At 43.2% G+C, this 17,177-nt stretch overlaps 1 protein-coding gene and 1 non-coding gene across 5 annotated transcripts in view; both read left to right on the top strand.

Annotated features, from left to right (window-relative positions):
• Positions 1 to 9,564: 9,564 nt before the first annotated feature.
• LOC128582782 (U6 spliceosomal RNA) lies at positions 9,565 to 9,673 on the top strand. Its single transcript, XR_008379226.1, has one exon. It is a non-coding gene; the product is annotated as a U6 spliceosomal RNA (small nuclear RNA).
• A 1,275-nt stretch (positions 9,674 to 10,948) lies between these two features.
• NTN4 (netrin 4) overlaps positions 10,949 to 17,177 on the top strand; it is a 123,194-nt gene continuing 116,965 nt past the window's right edge. The window contains exons 1-2 of one of the 4 annotated variants that reach the window (XM_053582597.1): positions 10,949 to 11,051; positions 14,947 to 15,476. In XM_053582597.1, coding sequence (XP_053438572.1) covers positions 15,003 to 15,476 — 474 coding nt within the window. In that variant the 5' untranslated portion in view covers positions 10,949 to 11,051; positions 14,947 to 15,002. Of the gene's footprint in view, positions 11,052 to 11,785; positions 11,917 to 14,946; positions 15,477 to 17,177 lie in introns of those variants that run through there. The other 3 variants (XM_053582596.1, XM_053582595.1, XM_053582599.1) reach the window with 3 other exon arrangements.

Below are 17,177 nucleotides of genomic sequence, written 5' to 3' on the forward strand. Positions count from 1 at the left end.
GAAGTCTAAAGGGGATCATTTTTTAGAGTGTTTAAAACAAGGCCTGTCATACAATAAGTCCCTGATCAATGCTGGCTATTGTTAGTGGTTATAATGGGAAAAAGTTTTATCAAGAATAAGCATGTTAGAACAGTTTCATCCAGATATTCTTATTTCTATGTAGGACTCTGTTTATTACATGTATTCCTCTGAATAATTTATGCATCTTCAAGATATTTATTTACTAATTGCAGGATATATTCAGTCCACAAAGGGGCAATTAAATATTCTTTTACATAATCCCCCAAAAGTAAGTACGCACTGAAAGACATTAAGTATATTTGACTCTCTTTGTTTATTTAAAAGTGCTATACCCAAAACCACACCAGTGAGACTGAGAAAAGAATTCAAAGCTACTGACTTTAGCTACTTATTACCTTGAGTCTGCATATTTTGATTTTATTTTTTCAGAGTAAGAGATAGTAATCTGTATCTCCTTCGCCCTTCATATAGGGTCATTAGTAGACTGAGAAATTCCTGGCTGTTCCAGGTTTCTTTTCAATATAAAACTTGCTATTTTAAAAGTGTTACTATATCTCTATGGGATTTTATTACCAAAAACAAAGTTCTGTCTCTAACAGGAATATCATGCATTCTAACAAGAATTAATCATTTTTAAAGAAGATTCCTTCTCTGTTTGCAATAAAACTTGTATTCATTCAAACATTTCTGAAGGAATGGCAGAGAGTAGAGAAATGATGTATTTTTCCTTGATGATGAAGGAAGCCCCTATAGTTGTATTAGAGAGATTAATTACAGGCATAAAAAGTGCTTTGACTTCAGAGTAATGAATATTTTTGTATCAACTCTGTCCTTACAGTTTTTGTTTTTTGTTTTTCCATTGTTGGGGATTCATTGAGGGTACAATAAGCCAGGTTACACTGATTGCAATTGTTAGGCAAAGTCCCTCTTGCAATCATGTCTTGCCCCCATAAAGTGTGACACACACTAAGGTCCCACCCCCCTCCCTCCTTCCCTCTTTCTGCTTCCCCCCCATAACCTTAATTGTCATTAATTGTCCTCATATCAAAATTGAGTACATAGGATTCATGCTTCTCCATTCTTGTGATGCTTTACTAAGAATAATGTCTTCCACTTCCATCTAGGTTAATACGAAGGTTGTAAAGTCTCCATTTTTTTAAATGGCTGAATAGTATTCCATGGTATACATATACAACAGCTTGTTAATCCATTCCTGGGTTGGTGGGTCGTCCTTACAGTTTTAACTGCTCAAATGTAGTAAAATATTCTATGAGTAAATAAGCATTTATAAGTAGAAAAGGTCTAAGGTAGAACATCTGGGGTGCTATTTTGAAGTGTGCAGAAACATAAATGAACTTATTTTTATTGTACCCTGGAGTGGCTAAGACCTTCCAATTTCTTTTACAACTCATTTACAGATTTTGAAAATGTATTAACACTCTGAAATCATTATCTTGAGCTCTGAGGTGTGTGGTTTTGACATTGCTTAATGAGGTTTTCCTGATGTTTCTGGTAACTGAATGCCTCTTCTGCAATGAGGCTCATTATACTAAATTTGGGGTTAAAGCACATTGTGTTATAGATTTGTCCTAAAGATGCACTCCTATCTTGTGAGATTTGAAATAAAAATTTTCAGAGAGGTGCTTGAAATTCCAGGACAAGTTCAGGGCTGGAAAATATCCAAGGTAATCAAGACCTACAGGCAAAACGAAACTAGAAGCATCTATAGCTTAATTAACAGCTTGAATCAGTGGCTGGGTGCGGTGGCTCATGCTTTAATCTTAGCACTCTGGAAGGCCAAGGTGGGTGGATTGCCTGAGCTCATGAGTTCCACACCAGCCTGAGCCAGAGCCAGACCTTGTTTCTAAAAATAGCCAGGTGTTGTGGCAGGTGCCTGGAGTCTCAGCTACTTGGAAGGCTGAGGCAAGAGGATCTCCTGAGCCCAAGAGCTTCAGATTGCTGTAAGCATAGCACTCTACAGAGGGTGACAAAATGAGACTCTGTCTCAACAACAACAACAACAACAACAACAAAAAACAAACAAACCAGCTTGAATACATTATACTACATCATGTATCTTAAGATTCCATTTTCAAGGCTGGGAGCATGGTGGTTTACACCTGTAATCCTAGCACTCTGGGAGGCTGAGGTGGGTGGATTGGCCTGAGCTTACAGATTCAAGACCAGCCTGAGCAAGAGAGAGACCCCGTCTCTAAAAATAACCAGGCGTCCTAGTGGGTGCCTATAGTCCCAGCTACTTGGGAGGTTGAGGCAAGAGAATTGCTTGAGCACAAGACTTTGAGGTTGCTGTGAGCTGTGACGCCACAGCATTCTACCGAGGGTGACAAAGACTTTGTCTCAAAAAAAAAAAAAAAAAAACCGTTCCACTTATAGACAAAGTTGTGTTTTTATTTTTATAAATCACTGCTTTAGGAGATTATTTAATTAATTATTTAATTTTGTTGTTGTTGTTGTTGCTGCCTCGGTAGAGTGACATGGCACCATAACTCACAGCATCCTCAAACTCTTGGGCTCAAGAGATCCTGTTGCGGCTCAGCATCTGTAGCTCAAGCGGCTAAGGCGCCAGCCACATACACCAGAGCTGGTGGGTTTGAATCCAGCCCAGGCCCGCCACACAACAATAACTATAACCAAAAAATAGCTGGGCATTGTGGAAAGCTCCTGTAGTCCCAGCCACTTGGGAGGCTGAAGCAAGAGGATCGCTTAAGCCCAAGAATTTGAGATTGCTGTGAGCAGTGATGCCACGGCACTCTACCCAGGGTGACAGCTTGAGACTCCTTCTCAAAAAAAAGAGAGATCCTATTGCCTCAGCCCACTGAGTAGCTGAGACTATAGATTCCTATCATAAGGCCCAATTCCTCTATTTTTAGTAGAGACAGGTCTTGCTCTTGCTGAGGCTGTTCTTGAACTCCTGAACTCAAGCAATCCACCAGCCTCAGCCTCCCAACTTGCTAGGATTACAGGCATGAAATTGTGGATTTTTCAAACTTTGTTTTCTAATATTTGGACAATAGTTCTTTCTTTGGTTTTAAGCTACAGAGCTAGACAAATTTAGTAGAATCTTTGTGGTCTTAATTGTTACATAACAGTAATAGGTACAGAGAAGTTAAATTTGCAACCCCTACTCAGTCACCAACCCTAACTAGTACCTTAACCTAGCTGGCAGGCCTATGCAATCAAAAGTTTTAAATGCAAAATCTCAATGAACATCAATTTTCTTGTGTCAAAAAGGAGATTGGACAAATAATTTTCAAGGTTTTTTCCTTGGCTAATGTTATATCATGAAAATTATGCATTAGGTAAAATTATAACACTGACTATGTTTGTAAAACATCTGCACCTTTCAGAGGTTTCATTTCTGTTTACTGTTTCAATTGTATCTTTAGGTAAATAATCCCAACCCCACATCTGGAGACTTGGCTGCTCTGCTAAGCTCTAAAGCCAGGTTAACCATCTACTGGACACAACTGGCCTGCTCTTCCAAATCAACCTGTTCAAAATGAAATCATTCGCCTCCTAAACCAACAGAATTTCCTGATTTTCCTAGTCCCAAAAAGAAACTATCATTTTTTTTTTCAACTAACTGGATTCAGAGATACCATGTCTTTCTTAATTTCTTCCCAGTCTTCTATCAATCCTCTGATCAAGTCATATCAATTTCTTTTTGGTTTCTTGATTTTTCTTCAACGCCCCTCTCCCTTTTTACTTTCCCTATCAGCATCTTGGTTTAGAGCCAGGTGTCCTCAAAGAATGGTCCTTAACCCTCCTTCTTGGTCCTCTCTTTTATAGTCTAAGTATTCTATGCCATTTCTGGATAATAACGGTTCTAGTTGTGTGACACAGGTTAGCCTGACTTGCTAAATCTTTTAACTGTTTGGCCCTCCTCACTTTTTTCTCCCTTCCCGCCTCCTCTACTTTTTTCTTCCTTCCCGCCGACCACTATGAATCCTCCTCTCCTGATAGACTACTCCCACTCAGGTGTATCTTCACATCTGAGCCCTTCTGTGACCATCACTAGCAAGGCTCACCCACCCACCACCACAACCATTCAAACCTACATAGTGTCTAGGGCCCAGGCCAAGTCCACATCCTCCGTGTACTCTTTTCAACCTCCTGATCCCACAATGTTCCCCTGATATTAATAGGACAAGAATGGCCGAAGGCCACCCTGCAGGCACCACTTTGTCATAGCGGGCCTTCAGTTGCTAGATTTTGTAAAACAAAAATGTAATTCAACAATGCAACAGTATTGCCCAAAGTTTAGAAGGCAGAGAAACCATCATCTCTAATATTTCGATATATTTCTTTCCTTGTCTTTTTCCCATGTGTGTTTCCCATACACAGGAAATAGAATTAAAGCATTTTGTTTCCCAGTTTTCTTTTACTTGACATACACATAAGAAAAAAACACTATAACTGAGGATACTGAAGCAATGCAGGGGCCTCCCTGAGAGGATGGAGGAGCAGCTCACCCTGTTGGAAGACGAGAGTAAGAAAGAAAGGCAGCATAGCAGTTCTTGTCACAGCTGAATATTCAAGGATCTGCCAGAGTTAGCAAGAAGAGGGAGAGAAAGCAAAGGGAAGGGATGTGCAAAGCAAAAGGCATGAGGCGGCGCTGTCCATCTCACAGACCAGGTAGCTCACTGAGAGTGCCAAGGAACTGGTACAGCACAGAAGGTCTGTGGGATCTATCTGCCAATGAGGGGAGCCACAAATATGTTAATAGGTGCTGAGGCCAAATGCATTGATGCAATTGCTAATTTTTGTTGACATATACAGCTACTGTAGTTTCTAGTCAATATCCAACCTCCCCTTCTTTCCAGTAGAATCCTGATTTTGTTATTGAGGGCAATGTGCCCAGTGAAAATACTTAGCTCTCCACACTTCATCATGGACCACAGAGGCCAGGTGACCCAATTCTGTCAGAAGATGCTACTGGGAAAGCTCTTTGGGGCTCAGCAGGCATATATCTTTTTCCCTTCTTCCATTTTTCTTTTTGTTTTTTGAGACAGAGTCTCACCTTATTGCCCTCAGTAGAGTGCCATGGCGTCATAGCTCACAGCAACCTCAAACTCCTGTGCTCGATCCTCTTGCCTCAGCCTCCCGAGGGGCTGGGATTACAGGTGCCCACCACAACACCCAGCTAGTTTTAGAGATGGGGTCTAGCTTTTGCTCAGGCTGGTCTTGAACTTGTGAGCTCAAGCAATCCACCTGCCTTGGCCTCCCAGAGTGCTAGGATTATAGGCGTGAGCCACCAGGCCAGCCTTCATTTTTCTTGCCTAGAATAGGAACATGAGTCCTTGAGATGGAGCAGCTATCTTGTGACCATGAGGAAGAAAACCAGACAAATCCTGACAACTTCTTTAAGCAGCTGCATTTGCACTGGACTATCTACAGTGCGAATTCATGTCATGTGACAAAAATATATCTCGATTTGCTTAAGCTACTGAGTTGGTTTTCTGTTCATGCAACTGAATGCGGTCTTATTTGATATAATATTATCTCTACTTCTTGGAGATTCACAGTGATCATGGCCTACTAAAGATTCTGGGAAGTCCTATTTAACTTTGTCTAACCTAATATTAAAATTATTTGACTACCAAATTCTTTGCCTCACAACACTTAGTATATCTCATAGAATATGAGTGTTCTGAAGAAGTTTGGAAAATGATACTCTTTTTGTGTTGATTCAGTAGATAACTAGCTGTGATATTCTACCAAGATGTAGACACAGGAGGAGTAACATGTTAGCAAAGCAAGATGATGAGTTTAGTTTTGAACTTGTTGACTTTGAGGAGTTTGAGAAGAACTGTCCAGAGACAGTTTGGATATACAGGTCTGAAGCTCACACGGGAGGCTTTGGAGCCAGCAGGTAGGTAGTGGTTAAACCCGTGGTTTCTACGAGTTAAACTGTGATTGTTGAGGTAGAAAACATTCTACCAAGTGTTTTTACCAGTGAGGAAATTCGTGGCCTGGTTTTAGATTCCCTCCTCTTCATTGCTTTGATATACCACCTCTTTCAAAAGAAGAGATGTAAAGAATATTCTGATTACAATCAGACAGTTCAAATCCTGACTTGTCCATTTTCTCAGACTTGTGACTTTGGCTCAGTTATTCAACTTCCCTGAGCTTCAGTCTTCTCATCATGGGGGTGACAACCTAACTTTAGAGAGTTATCATAAGGACTGTACTCAACATACGGCACCTGGCAAACTGATCTGCTCAGAGAAGATGCCTTGCTGCTTCATACTTTCATTTTCCCCGGAGGATCATTCATAGATGTAAAGGAGAATTTAAAATTAAGCCAGGGCAAAGAGATTTAGCTTCTGCCTATTAAGTTATCTATACGTGATTTGAAGATGGAATGTCAGGACAGGTTAAGGAAGATTGTATGTACACGGTGGATTTATATCTTACTATTTATGTATTTAACATAATTAAATACTCCCTCTGTGTCTTGCACTTTTCTAAGCACTTCATAAGTATTAACTCATTTAATATTCAAAATAACTTTATGAATTAGGCACCATTATTATTCCCGTATGACAAACGTGTAAATGACACACAGAGAAGTCAAGTAACTTGCCCACTGTCACACAGGTAGTAAGCTGTGGGGCCAGGATTCAACCTGGGGAGACACACTAGTTCATGCTCTTATCCACTACGCTATTGTATAAAAGATAAAAATAAAAGGGATCAACCCATACTGTTCAATGTTCTTTCACCCTCCTAAGGCTTTTGGTAATTGTTTCTTTTATTTCTTTCCCTGTATATAAAAAACATGGTAATTTGTCTCAGAACATCTTTTACACAGAAATAGCATCTTTTACACAGTGTGTTGAGAATGTTTTAGCCAAGAGCCATTCAGAGGGAAAAAAATGATTAAAATGTGTGTCAATAAGTGTTGTCAATAGCAGCTATCTCCGTAATAACAACAGAACTGTTCTTGTTTTGTTTTTTTTTTAATGTTCTAGGGTCCATATAATTAATTTAAACATAAGAGAGCATGTATGCGATTCTTTCTTTTTTTTTCCCCCAAGAAAAGTACTGGTTACCTTCCTGTAAGAGCACATGTGTTTTTCAAAGGCTCTCACTCCCTTCCTAGGAATGAGCTGCTCTAGCCAGGAAGTGCATGAAATCAGAAACAGTGCCAGTGGCAGGAGGCTTAGGTTAAAGCTTAAGGAAATTCCCAAGATGATGCTTCAAAAGGGCATTTGAAGGGCATAGACGAGGTCGGACACAAAACAAATTCTAAACAAAATCTAGGATGATTTCAATGGAAACAATTCTCTATTTTATCTTCTCGTAATAGCCTTCCAGTTCAAAGAAAGATAAAATTGTACTCATGGAAAACTGATGGATAAGCAATGATTTTTTTGATCTAAGAACTCAGGTGCCACCATCCCCTGTATATTTATTGCATAATCTAAGTTTGGCCCTTACCTCTTTCGTAACATTTGTTCTTTGTGTAAATGGGTATAGCTATTCCTTTTCCCACCCACATGTTGATGCTGTGAGGATAACTGAGATAATGTTTATAGTTTCATGGAGGAAAGACACTAGATATAATCGAAATATTACTATTTTCAGAGTCCTTTCTTTCTTTGGAAATGTATACCACATAGTAATTCTACATGTGTACAGTGTTGTTGAAGAGTCAGATTCTTCACAGAAGTAGTCACTTTTTCAGAAAATATATACTTAGTCCATTAAGGCCTCTAAGTTTCTTTTAAAAATTTTCACCGTAGTCAAATCTAGCAATTGGAAGATGTTGATTTATTCTTCAAATTAATGTTTATCAGATACTTACTATATGCAATGCATTTTAATGGAAATCTTTCCTTCTGATTAAACAAAATATATTTTACCTTTTATCAATGACTCTGTAAGACATCAATATGTGAAAATGAGATTTTGGTTGGCTTCAAATAGAGTATGAGTCCACATCACAAATCTGCCAATTCATTTTTAGGCTACAGAAACATAAGCACTAGACCTAAGGGAACTATTAGTTCTGCTCCATTCTACATTGATCAGACACACCTAGAATTGAGGTCAAGGTACGCAGTGTAGGACAAACTGAGGTACAGCTGCAGGGAGTAAGAAAGATGGTGAAGAGTTTGGAAATCATGTCATATGGGCAATTAAACACTCGGAGAAGAGGACAGGTAAGAGGAGCAATAAAACTTGACTTCAACTCTTCAAATACCTAGCAGAAGAGAAACTGGGCTTATTCTGTATAGTTGCGGGTGACTAAGCTAAAAACATAGAAGTTTAAGAAGAGAGTTGTCTTGGTTAAATAAAACAGCGTCAAAAGTGAGCAGGGCTGCTTCTAAGGCTTTTATTTCTTGAGATCTTTAGAACATAAGTTGAATGACCACTGGACAGAGATTTTGCAGAGAGGGGTCCTGATAGGGTGAGAAATTGGGCTCAGGGTCCCCTCTGATTCTGAACATCCTATGATCCATTAGGAACCTCACGTACTGTATTATGTTACAATCAAGTGATGCCTTTATAGCTTGTGGTTCCTTTGCCTTTTCATTAAAAGGCCCTAGACTGCTACAGGCTTTGGGGTTTTTTTTTTCATTTGTTTGTTTGTTTAGTCCCTACAGATACTTTTTTATAGTTTCCCCATCCTCCTTACTACCTCGGAGGTTGCCTGAGTTACTCTTGTGTTCAACAGCATCTGTTTCATTCTAATTTGTTACTTCTAATATGCTATGTTCTAGAAAACATCATAACCACACATATCCAAATTGTATGAATAATTTAAGTGAGTACCTCGAGGGCTCTCCCGTGCATAGACTTTTTGCCATCTATTTTAGTTATTAAAGGCCCTTTTACCTTTCTTCCAAGTTCTCAGGAAAATTCTAGATTTAATTTGCCACTTATGTAGCTTCAGGAAACCTGTTATTTAAATGCTACATAAGTTTGCTAAGCTTCCCACTAATTCATAAAAATTACCAAAAAATCCTGACTCCATTATAGAAATTCTCAAAAACACAAAATCGTAGGCATTGATTTACTTACTATTGAGCAAGATTTTCCTTATATATGTAAACTTTTCCTGTATAGCATCTTCAAAACACAAATGTGATTTGTAACTAAATTGGACTACATAAACAAATGAAGTTGATTAGAATGCTGATTACTTTTTCTCTCCAGACCTGCTTCATTCTTGCTTCATATATGCATAAAGTATCTGTGTAGAATGTACAGATACCTTTATGGGAAATAATTCAGAGCTCATCAGTTCTCTCCTTAGTCTCCATATAACAATAGTTTCTCTCAGTTAAAACCATTTAATGAATATTTACTGTAGTTGTTCCCAATTAAGAATAATAAAGTATATAAGAAAAACATGATGTTTTGTATCATCTAAACTGAGTATAAAAGAACTTGCTGTCTTGTTAAAGGAAGTAAGAACCAGTTATAGAGCAATCAAGAAAGTATATTATCATGCAGGATTGGTGTAGATAGTAAATGCTTTTGAAATGTGTAAGGAGAAATGGAACAGCTCTATGCTGCCTTTGTCAGCACATACACTAAAACTGGAATGGTACAGACAAGATTATTAGCAGGGCCCCTGCACAAGGATGGCATACAACTTTGTGAAATCTTCCATTTTTAATAACATATTGTATTCTCCAAAAATGCTAAGAGTGGGTATAAAGTGTTCTCACCAGAAGAATGATAAATTTGTGAAGTAATACATATGCTAATTGGCTAGATTTAGGCATTCCACAATATGTGCATACTTTAAAACATGATACTCGCAGTGTACACGATAAATGTAATTTTAGCTGCCAATTTAAAAAATGGAGCAGTTGTACCTAAATATACAAGATTCAAAAGTTAGTAATAAAAGTACATTCTTTTCTTTCCTTCTTTCTTCTTTTTTTTTAATTTACCTTAGCTATTAGGTTAAGATTTGTGCTTACAGCCTTTGGTTGTTATAACTTCCTATTGTTTATTTGGTAAGAACTGTTGGAGAGGTGTTTCAGTGATTCCATTAGGAGAATGTTTCTAAGAAAGCCCTAACATCGCCAATATTTGAAAACTCAAAGAATTTGCTTTCTAAAGTAGATGATGCTATATGAATTGCTTTCCCAAATCTTTTGCCACTTGCTATTGGCCAGATGAATAATTTTAATGTCTCCCAAATGGACCATGCTGACCTTAACCCTAGAAGATATAAATTTAGATGTTCCTGGCTGCATCTTTGTAAATAATATCTACATGTACCCCAAAGCTCTGAATTGTCCTCATCTGTAGCAGACCCAACAACTGAATGTTACCAGTAGTTAATTTTCTGGAAAATATTCAAAGGCACAAAATGAGCTCTGCAATACAAATTTGCTTTCGACTTAACTTTTGCCAATTTCCCTGGATGTGTATGTAGAATTACATTTTCACAGAGCTTGCAAAAGTCCCAGACTCAACTGCTATTTAATCTCCTTCCAGAAGCACCAGCCCAGAGCAATCCTATCTACAATTAGCTGCGTGCGGTTGCTACTAAATTGTTCCGCGTACGTTATTTCATCACATTATGGTTTAGCAGCACAGCTTCTGTGGAGTGTGCTTGGAAGGACTGAAGAGTTCTCTGTCGTGCCTCATCCTCTGGACCAGGATGTTGTAAACTGCCCACCAGTCACTCTTGTGACCCTCTTTTAGCAACCTGAGTCTGAGTAAGGGAACACCTTTTACACCCCAATGGGCACATGCTCGGAGCACGTAGGCAGCGATTGTTTAGCCGAGATGTCTGCGGATAAGGGCGGCAGAGAAGTGGCGGACGCCGCTCTCAGCGCGTTCTCCGGGCCCGAGACCCGGGGCTGGCTGCGGGGTTCGGTCCCGGGTCCCGGGACTTCCGTAGAGGGGGTGGCGGGCGGCAGAGGGAGGAGGGATGTGGGAAGAAGGAGCTGGGCTGTTTCGCGGTTTTTTAAGCCCCTTGGCATGCCCTGACCTGATCCAGAGGGAGTCACCCGCTCTCAGGAATGTTCCGGGAGAAGGTGGGAGACTGTTTCCCCGGGAGGCCTGTGGGTGCTGGAGGGCACCGGGGGGTCACGGGGAGATGCGGGGCGCGCGTCAGGAGGGGCGCGGGGGCCGGGGGCAGCGGGGGCGGCCATGGGGCGCGGGGACCCTCCCGGGCGGCGGGGGCCGGGTTGCGGCGGGCGGGCCGAGCGGGCGGCTGGGGGGCAGCGGGGACGGCCGGGGGGCGCGGGGACCCTCCCCGGGCGGCAGCGGCGGCGACCCGGCCGAGCGGGCTGCTCTGCCCGGGCTGTCAAGCGCGGGGGGCGGGCGGGAGGAAGGGGTGGAGGTGCGAGGGGAGGAGGGCTGGCACCGGAGCGCCGCGGTGTCGGTGCAATAAAAATGCATCCCCTGGAACTGCCCATGGAGAAGGACGGGACCGAGCCGCGGCGGCCGGAGGAGGTGGTGAGAGCGGAGGAGGACGCCCAGGAGGCGGCGGCGGCGGCCGGGAAGTGAAAGGTCTCGCAAAGTTCAGCGGCCGCTGCGGGCGCCGAGCCCCGGGCCAGCGCGGACGAGCCCGCAGGGCCACTCGGCGGGGCAGCGCGGCCAGGCCGGCTATGGTCCCCGGGCTCCCGCCGCCCCCGAGCTGCCCGGGCCCCGCCAGGCCGGTGCGCCAGGGTCACCCCACCGCCCGGCGCGGCCCTGGCCCGCGGCTCCCTGCCGCCGGCGCCCGCTGACCGAGCCTGGCGCCCCGGGAGGACAAGAAACTAGAGAGCCCCGGTTCCTCCGGAGGACTGTCGGCACTTCAGCCCGCAGCCGCTCGGCCCGGCTGCCCCCGGCCGCCCCCGGCCATGGGGAGCTGCGCGCGGCTGCTGCTGCTCTGGGGCTGCTCCGCGGTGGCCGCAGGTGGGTGGAGACGCGGCCGGGCCCCCACCCCCTTCCCTTGCTCCCGCTCTGCCCCGGCGCCCGACTCCGAGGTGCGGGGGAGCCCGGGCTGGGAGCGCACAGCTCGGCTCCCGAGGGGGAGATGAGTGGCCATGTTCCGCCTCCTTCCCCGGGGCCCCGTAGTTTCAAATACTATTGATTTTTTTTTTTTTTCTTGCAACTGAGATACACATGCCTCTGGATAACCCGATATTCTGGGTGTGCCCTGTCGGAGATACCGCGACCAGAGCCTCTTTCTCGGTTTGGTTTGTAAAAAACTGCCTTTCCACTGTGTGAGGGAACAAAGGACCCAGCTCGCCATCCCCCGGCACTTCATGGCCTGAGGAGTGATGAGGAGGGGTGGCACAGCGACCCTGGCGCGCGTGGGCCGGGCCGGTCTCTCCTTCAGAGCGATCACCAGCGCCCCCAACCTCATGCTGGGTTCTAGGGACCCAGGTGGGACACCTGGTGCGGGGGTGAGCGCCCTCTCCTCGGGCCAGTGGCTCGAACGCAGTCGGACTCTAGGCTGGGACACTAGGGAGTGATCACCCTGGGTTTGCACGGACCTGGCTGGCTGCCCCTAGGGAACTGGTACCCTGGGCGAGGCTCGGCGGGAGGTCGGAGGCGGGTCCGCTCCCTGTCTCGGTAACTGGACAACAGGCAGAGGCTTGGTCAGGTGCCCTCTACCCTTCCACTCCCAGAGGCTTGCTTGGGCTGCCCTAGGCCACCCGTTCCTGCCTCATTCTTTCTGTATTCGGAAACCTTTCTGCTCGTCTCCCAGCCACCCACTTGCGGGTCACCCGGTTTCCAGTTAGGCGTAAGTGCACCTGTGAGAGACTCTGCAGCCGTCCAGTCTCTCATGCAAACTTCGCCTGCTCCAGAAAGGGGAGTGGGGGCTAGAGGGACCGACTGGTGGACACAGAGCGTGGTCACCCGCGTCTCTTCCTCTCCCACCCCCTCTGCCCCCATCCGCGGGCACCCCAGAAAATCCAACCTTCAGAGTCCGCATCTGCGTCAAGGTCAACAGCAGCAGCCGTGGTAAACTTGGATAGCCACTTGGGATCTCAGAGGATTTTGCCCACGGATTATTTAGCTCAAATCTTTACTGAATTTATTAGTTTAGGGGCATTTAAAATTATCCAGTACTTTTCCCAAGAAGCCATTAAAAGATTTAGCTTTTACTTTAATTCTTTTTGCTTATGCATCTTTAAAAAGTGAGCTTTAATAAACTTTTCCCTCTTCAAACCATGTTATGGCAAAATCATGCAAGCGGTGGAGAGGTTGTAAATAAATATCACAAGGCAAATGTTTCACATTAGCAATACTTGTACAGGCAGTATATGATTTTCCCTGAAATGCTTTACAGGTGAGTCATAGCCCTCTGTGTGTGTGTTTCTGGCCACAAGCAATTGTTGCCCCAGCTAATCAGAAGAGTGACGCAGAGTCCAGGCAGAATCCACACTTTAATTTGACATTTAAAAAAATAATGCCCAAGGAAGCCATTTATCTTCCTTGCAAGGCTATGTGGGGTTGGTGATTGTCAGTCAGTTTGTGGAAAGTCTCTGTTTCAGCCTAAGCTGTCATTTGGCTCCTTTTGACTCCACTGTGATAACAGTTCAGAGGTACTGCTTCTTAGGAAGCAGAAACATTCAATTAGCCAGAATTTGGGGTTTGATTTCCTTTCTCCTCTTTTCCTCTGTTTTAACCTTTAAAATAGTTAATTTTGCTTAAGGTATTCATAATTAAAGTGACAGACCCAAATTAAAGGATTATAAGATGTAGTCAGAATGTTGATAAGTAGATAATGCTTATCATTTTCAGTAATTTTGAAACCTTAGAGTCTGCTGGACCTTTGTTTGGGAGGAAGAGTGTGTTTCTTTAAGAAGGTGTTTTAGTTCACAGATAATGTTTGAAGGTGCTGTTAGTAGCTGCCAGACTGTAAACATTCTCCTGTTAAGCAAATAAGCAGCTACTATATAACCTGTCACAGGTAGAAACCTTCAAGAGGCAGAAAGTTTGTAATGTAAAATAAGCTTTCTTGCTATTTGGCACTTTTGAGAGTTTTTTTTCCTTAGGTTTATTTACTTAATATTAAAAACAGATATTGTATATTTGAGCTCCACATTTGATCTCTTGCCTTGTCTCCCCCAAATGAGGCTCCATTGTATATTTAATATCTCATATTGCTTTTCCTAGGGAATATACAGCATCATTGGCTTAAAAATATAAAGATAGCATTCTACATTTCCTCCTAAAGGCATTCTTATGATAAACATGTCAGATAATGCTTAAGACACAAATTACATCTGAAAGGCTAAATTAAGTGATCTTATAAACATATTTTTAATTAAGTTATTACTTCTGTATATATAAATCAAATATAGAAAATGTTTATATGGCAAAAGTACTTGAAATTTTTAGGGGTTGGGTGTGGTGGCTCATGCCTGTAATCCTAGCACTGTGGGAGGCCAAGTCAGGTGGACTGCCTGAGCTCAGGAGTTCAAGACCAGCCTGAGCAAGAGCAAGACTCCGTCTCTAAAACTAGCTGCATGTCCTGGTGGGTGCCTAAAGTCGCAGCTGCTTGGGAGGCTGCAGCAAGAGCATCTTTTGAACCCAAGAGTTTGAGGTTGCTTTGAGCTGTGATGCCACAGCTTTCTACCCAGGGCAACAAAGTGAGACTCTATCTCCATAAAAAAAAAAGAGAAAAGTTTTAGGCTAATAATTTTCACCCTGATGATTCCATTTTCCCTCTTCTTACCCTTTACCTAAAATGGTTTTTCTTCTTATGTGAATTTTTACGTCTGAACATACAAACACACACACATATACACAAATGCATTGTGAATGCAGAACAGTGTTAATGTTCAAATCGGATAGAACATCCCCATTATTGAAAGTCTCAAGCTCTTGGTAGATGTGATACCTTGTCTGTTGTAGATGTAGATGGACTAGGGACCAGAAGAACTTTCCAGATGGGTTTGTCTTGAATAACATGTGCTCTCCCTTCCTTAGGTCTGAGTGGAGTAGCCGGAGCAAGTTCACGCTGTGAAAAAGCCTGCAACCCTCGGATGGGAAATTTGGCTTTAGGGAGAAAACTCTGGGCAGACACCACCTGTGGTCAGAATGCCACTGAGCTGTACTGCTTCTACAGCGAGAACACTGACCTGACGTGTCGGCAGCCCACATGTGACAAGTGCAATGCCGCCCATCCTCACTCGGCTCACCTGCCGTCTGCCATGGCCGACTCATCGTTCAGGTTTCCCCGCACGTGGTGGCAGTCTGCAGAGGATGTGCACAGAGAAAAGATCCAGTTAGACCTGGAAGCCGAGTTCTATTTCACTCACCTAATTATGGTGTTTAAGTCCCCTAGGCCGGCAGCCATGGTGCTCGACCGGTCCCAGGACTTTGGGAAAACGTGGAAGCCTTATAAGTACTTTGCAACTAACTGCTCAGCCACATTTGGCCTGGAAGATGATGTTGTCAAGAAAGGAGCTATTTGCACTTCTAGATACTCCAATCCTTTTCCGTGCACTGGAGGAGAGGTAAGGGCACCTGTTTAACTCTACACTGTAAGGAAGGTAGAAAAATGTTACCAGCCCACATTTTTTTTTTAAAGCATGAAGCTATACTTGTAGCAACATGAATGAAATTAGAATTTTTCATGAGCTTTATTTGTCATAAATTATTTCTCAGCCTTAGACACAGATGTGTAGTCATTTCAAGTAGATTGCCCACTGGCTGGGTTTAAGTCAGAATTCTAAAATTCTAAGTTTTTTCATTTTAAGAAAAAGCAGACATATATCATCACTCTAATTAAGAGGTTTAAAAGGCCACTGATTTCTTCAATTAGTGGGACTACTTATTATACTTCTGAAGGGGAAAGAGTTACTGAGACAGCGTGTTCCGGGAGTCCACACAGGGTATCTTCCTGGTACTGTTAACATAAAGAGGAAGTCAATAAAAACAAAGCCAAGGAAGAAAAAACATTGTTTGTCACAAGGATACTTTTGTATGACAGTGGAGTTTTATTAAGATTCTAAGCGTGCATAGTAAACAAATAAGGTAGTTTCTTTTAAGACACAAAGGTTTTCTGTGTACCTGCAGACAGTCCCAAGTTAGGCACTTGGGTCTATCCTGGACCATAGGCCATCTGAAGCTCATTCTGCAAAACAGCCTTCTTAGCTACTGATTCAATTTATGTATGAAATGTTTTCTCTTTGTTTAATATTTCTCTTCCCTTAAGGGGGAAACAGTTCCTTTTGACTTAAGTGACAATAGCTAGAAAGCTTCCCCGCCAGTATAGGAGAACATTTAGAGAAAACACAATGAAAGCAGATTAAGAGGATACTTATACCTTCAGTAAGTAGAGATCAATGTATCAGTTTAGAGAAAGGAAAAGAGTACATGTCATGAAGATAAGTGGTTCTCAACTAGGGGTGATTTTGCTCACATACATACACCCACACACACAATGGGGCAGCTGGAGGCAGGGAACCTTGGGATATTTGGCAGTGTCTGGAGACATTTTTGCTGGGGGGAGGGACATGTTGGCATCTCGTGGGCAGAGGCCAAGGCTGCTGGTAAACCGTGGACAATGCATGAGACAGTATTTCCCACCCCACCCGCAACAAAAAATTATCTAGCTCAAAATGTCAATAGTACCAAGGTTGAGAAAGCTTGGACTGCTAGGCATACATCCGTTGCGTGTATTACAATGGCTACAGAAACTAGAATAAGCATTCCACTAGCATCATTTATACGGCTATTCTCAGACTGGTTGTATTTATTAAGCTTTGACTGAGCCCCTGCTATGTGTCAGGTGCTGTATTTAGTGCTACTGATTCTGCCTTTGGAGTGGAATGGGGGGCAATGCTTGGCACGGGCCCAATGAAAAGGTTGATTTGGAACTCCTTCCCCCCAATACCAGAGACACATGGGGACTTTCATCATATTATCCAGGTGGTTCTTCTGTGTACACCCTATGGATACCACCAAGAATGGTACTGCTGGCTCAGCGCCCTATAGCTCAGTGGCTAGGGCCCCTGCCACATACACCAGGGCTGGCAGGTTTGAACCCAGCCTGGGCCTACCAAACAACAATGGCAACCACTACAACAAAACAACAACAAAAAATAGCCAGGCATTGTGGCTGGTGCCTGTAGTCCCAGCTACTTGTGAGGCTGAGGCAAAAGAATTGCTTAAGTAACAAGAGTTTGAGGTTGCTGTGAGCTGTGACAGCACAG

This window comes from Nycticebus coucang, chromosome 3 (assembly GCF_027406575.1).
Source record: "Nycticebus coucang isolate mNycCou1 chromosome 3, mNycCou1.pri, whole genome shotgun sequence".
In the NCBI taxonomy this organism is placed as follows: Eukaryota; Metazoa; Chordata; class Mammalia; order Primates; family Lorisidae; genus Nycticebus; species Nycticebus coucang.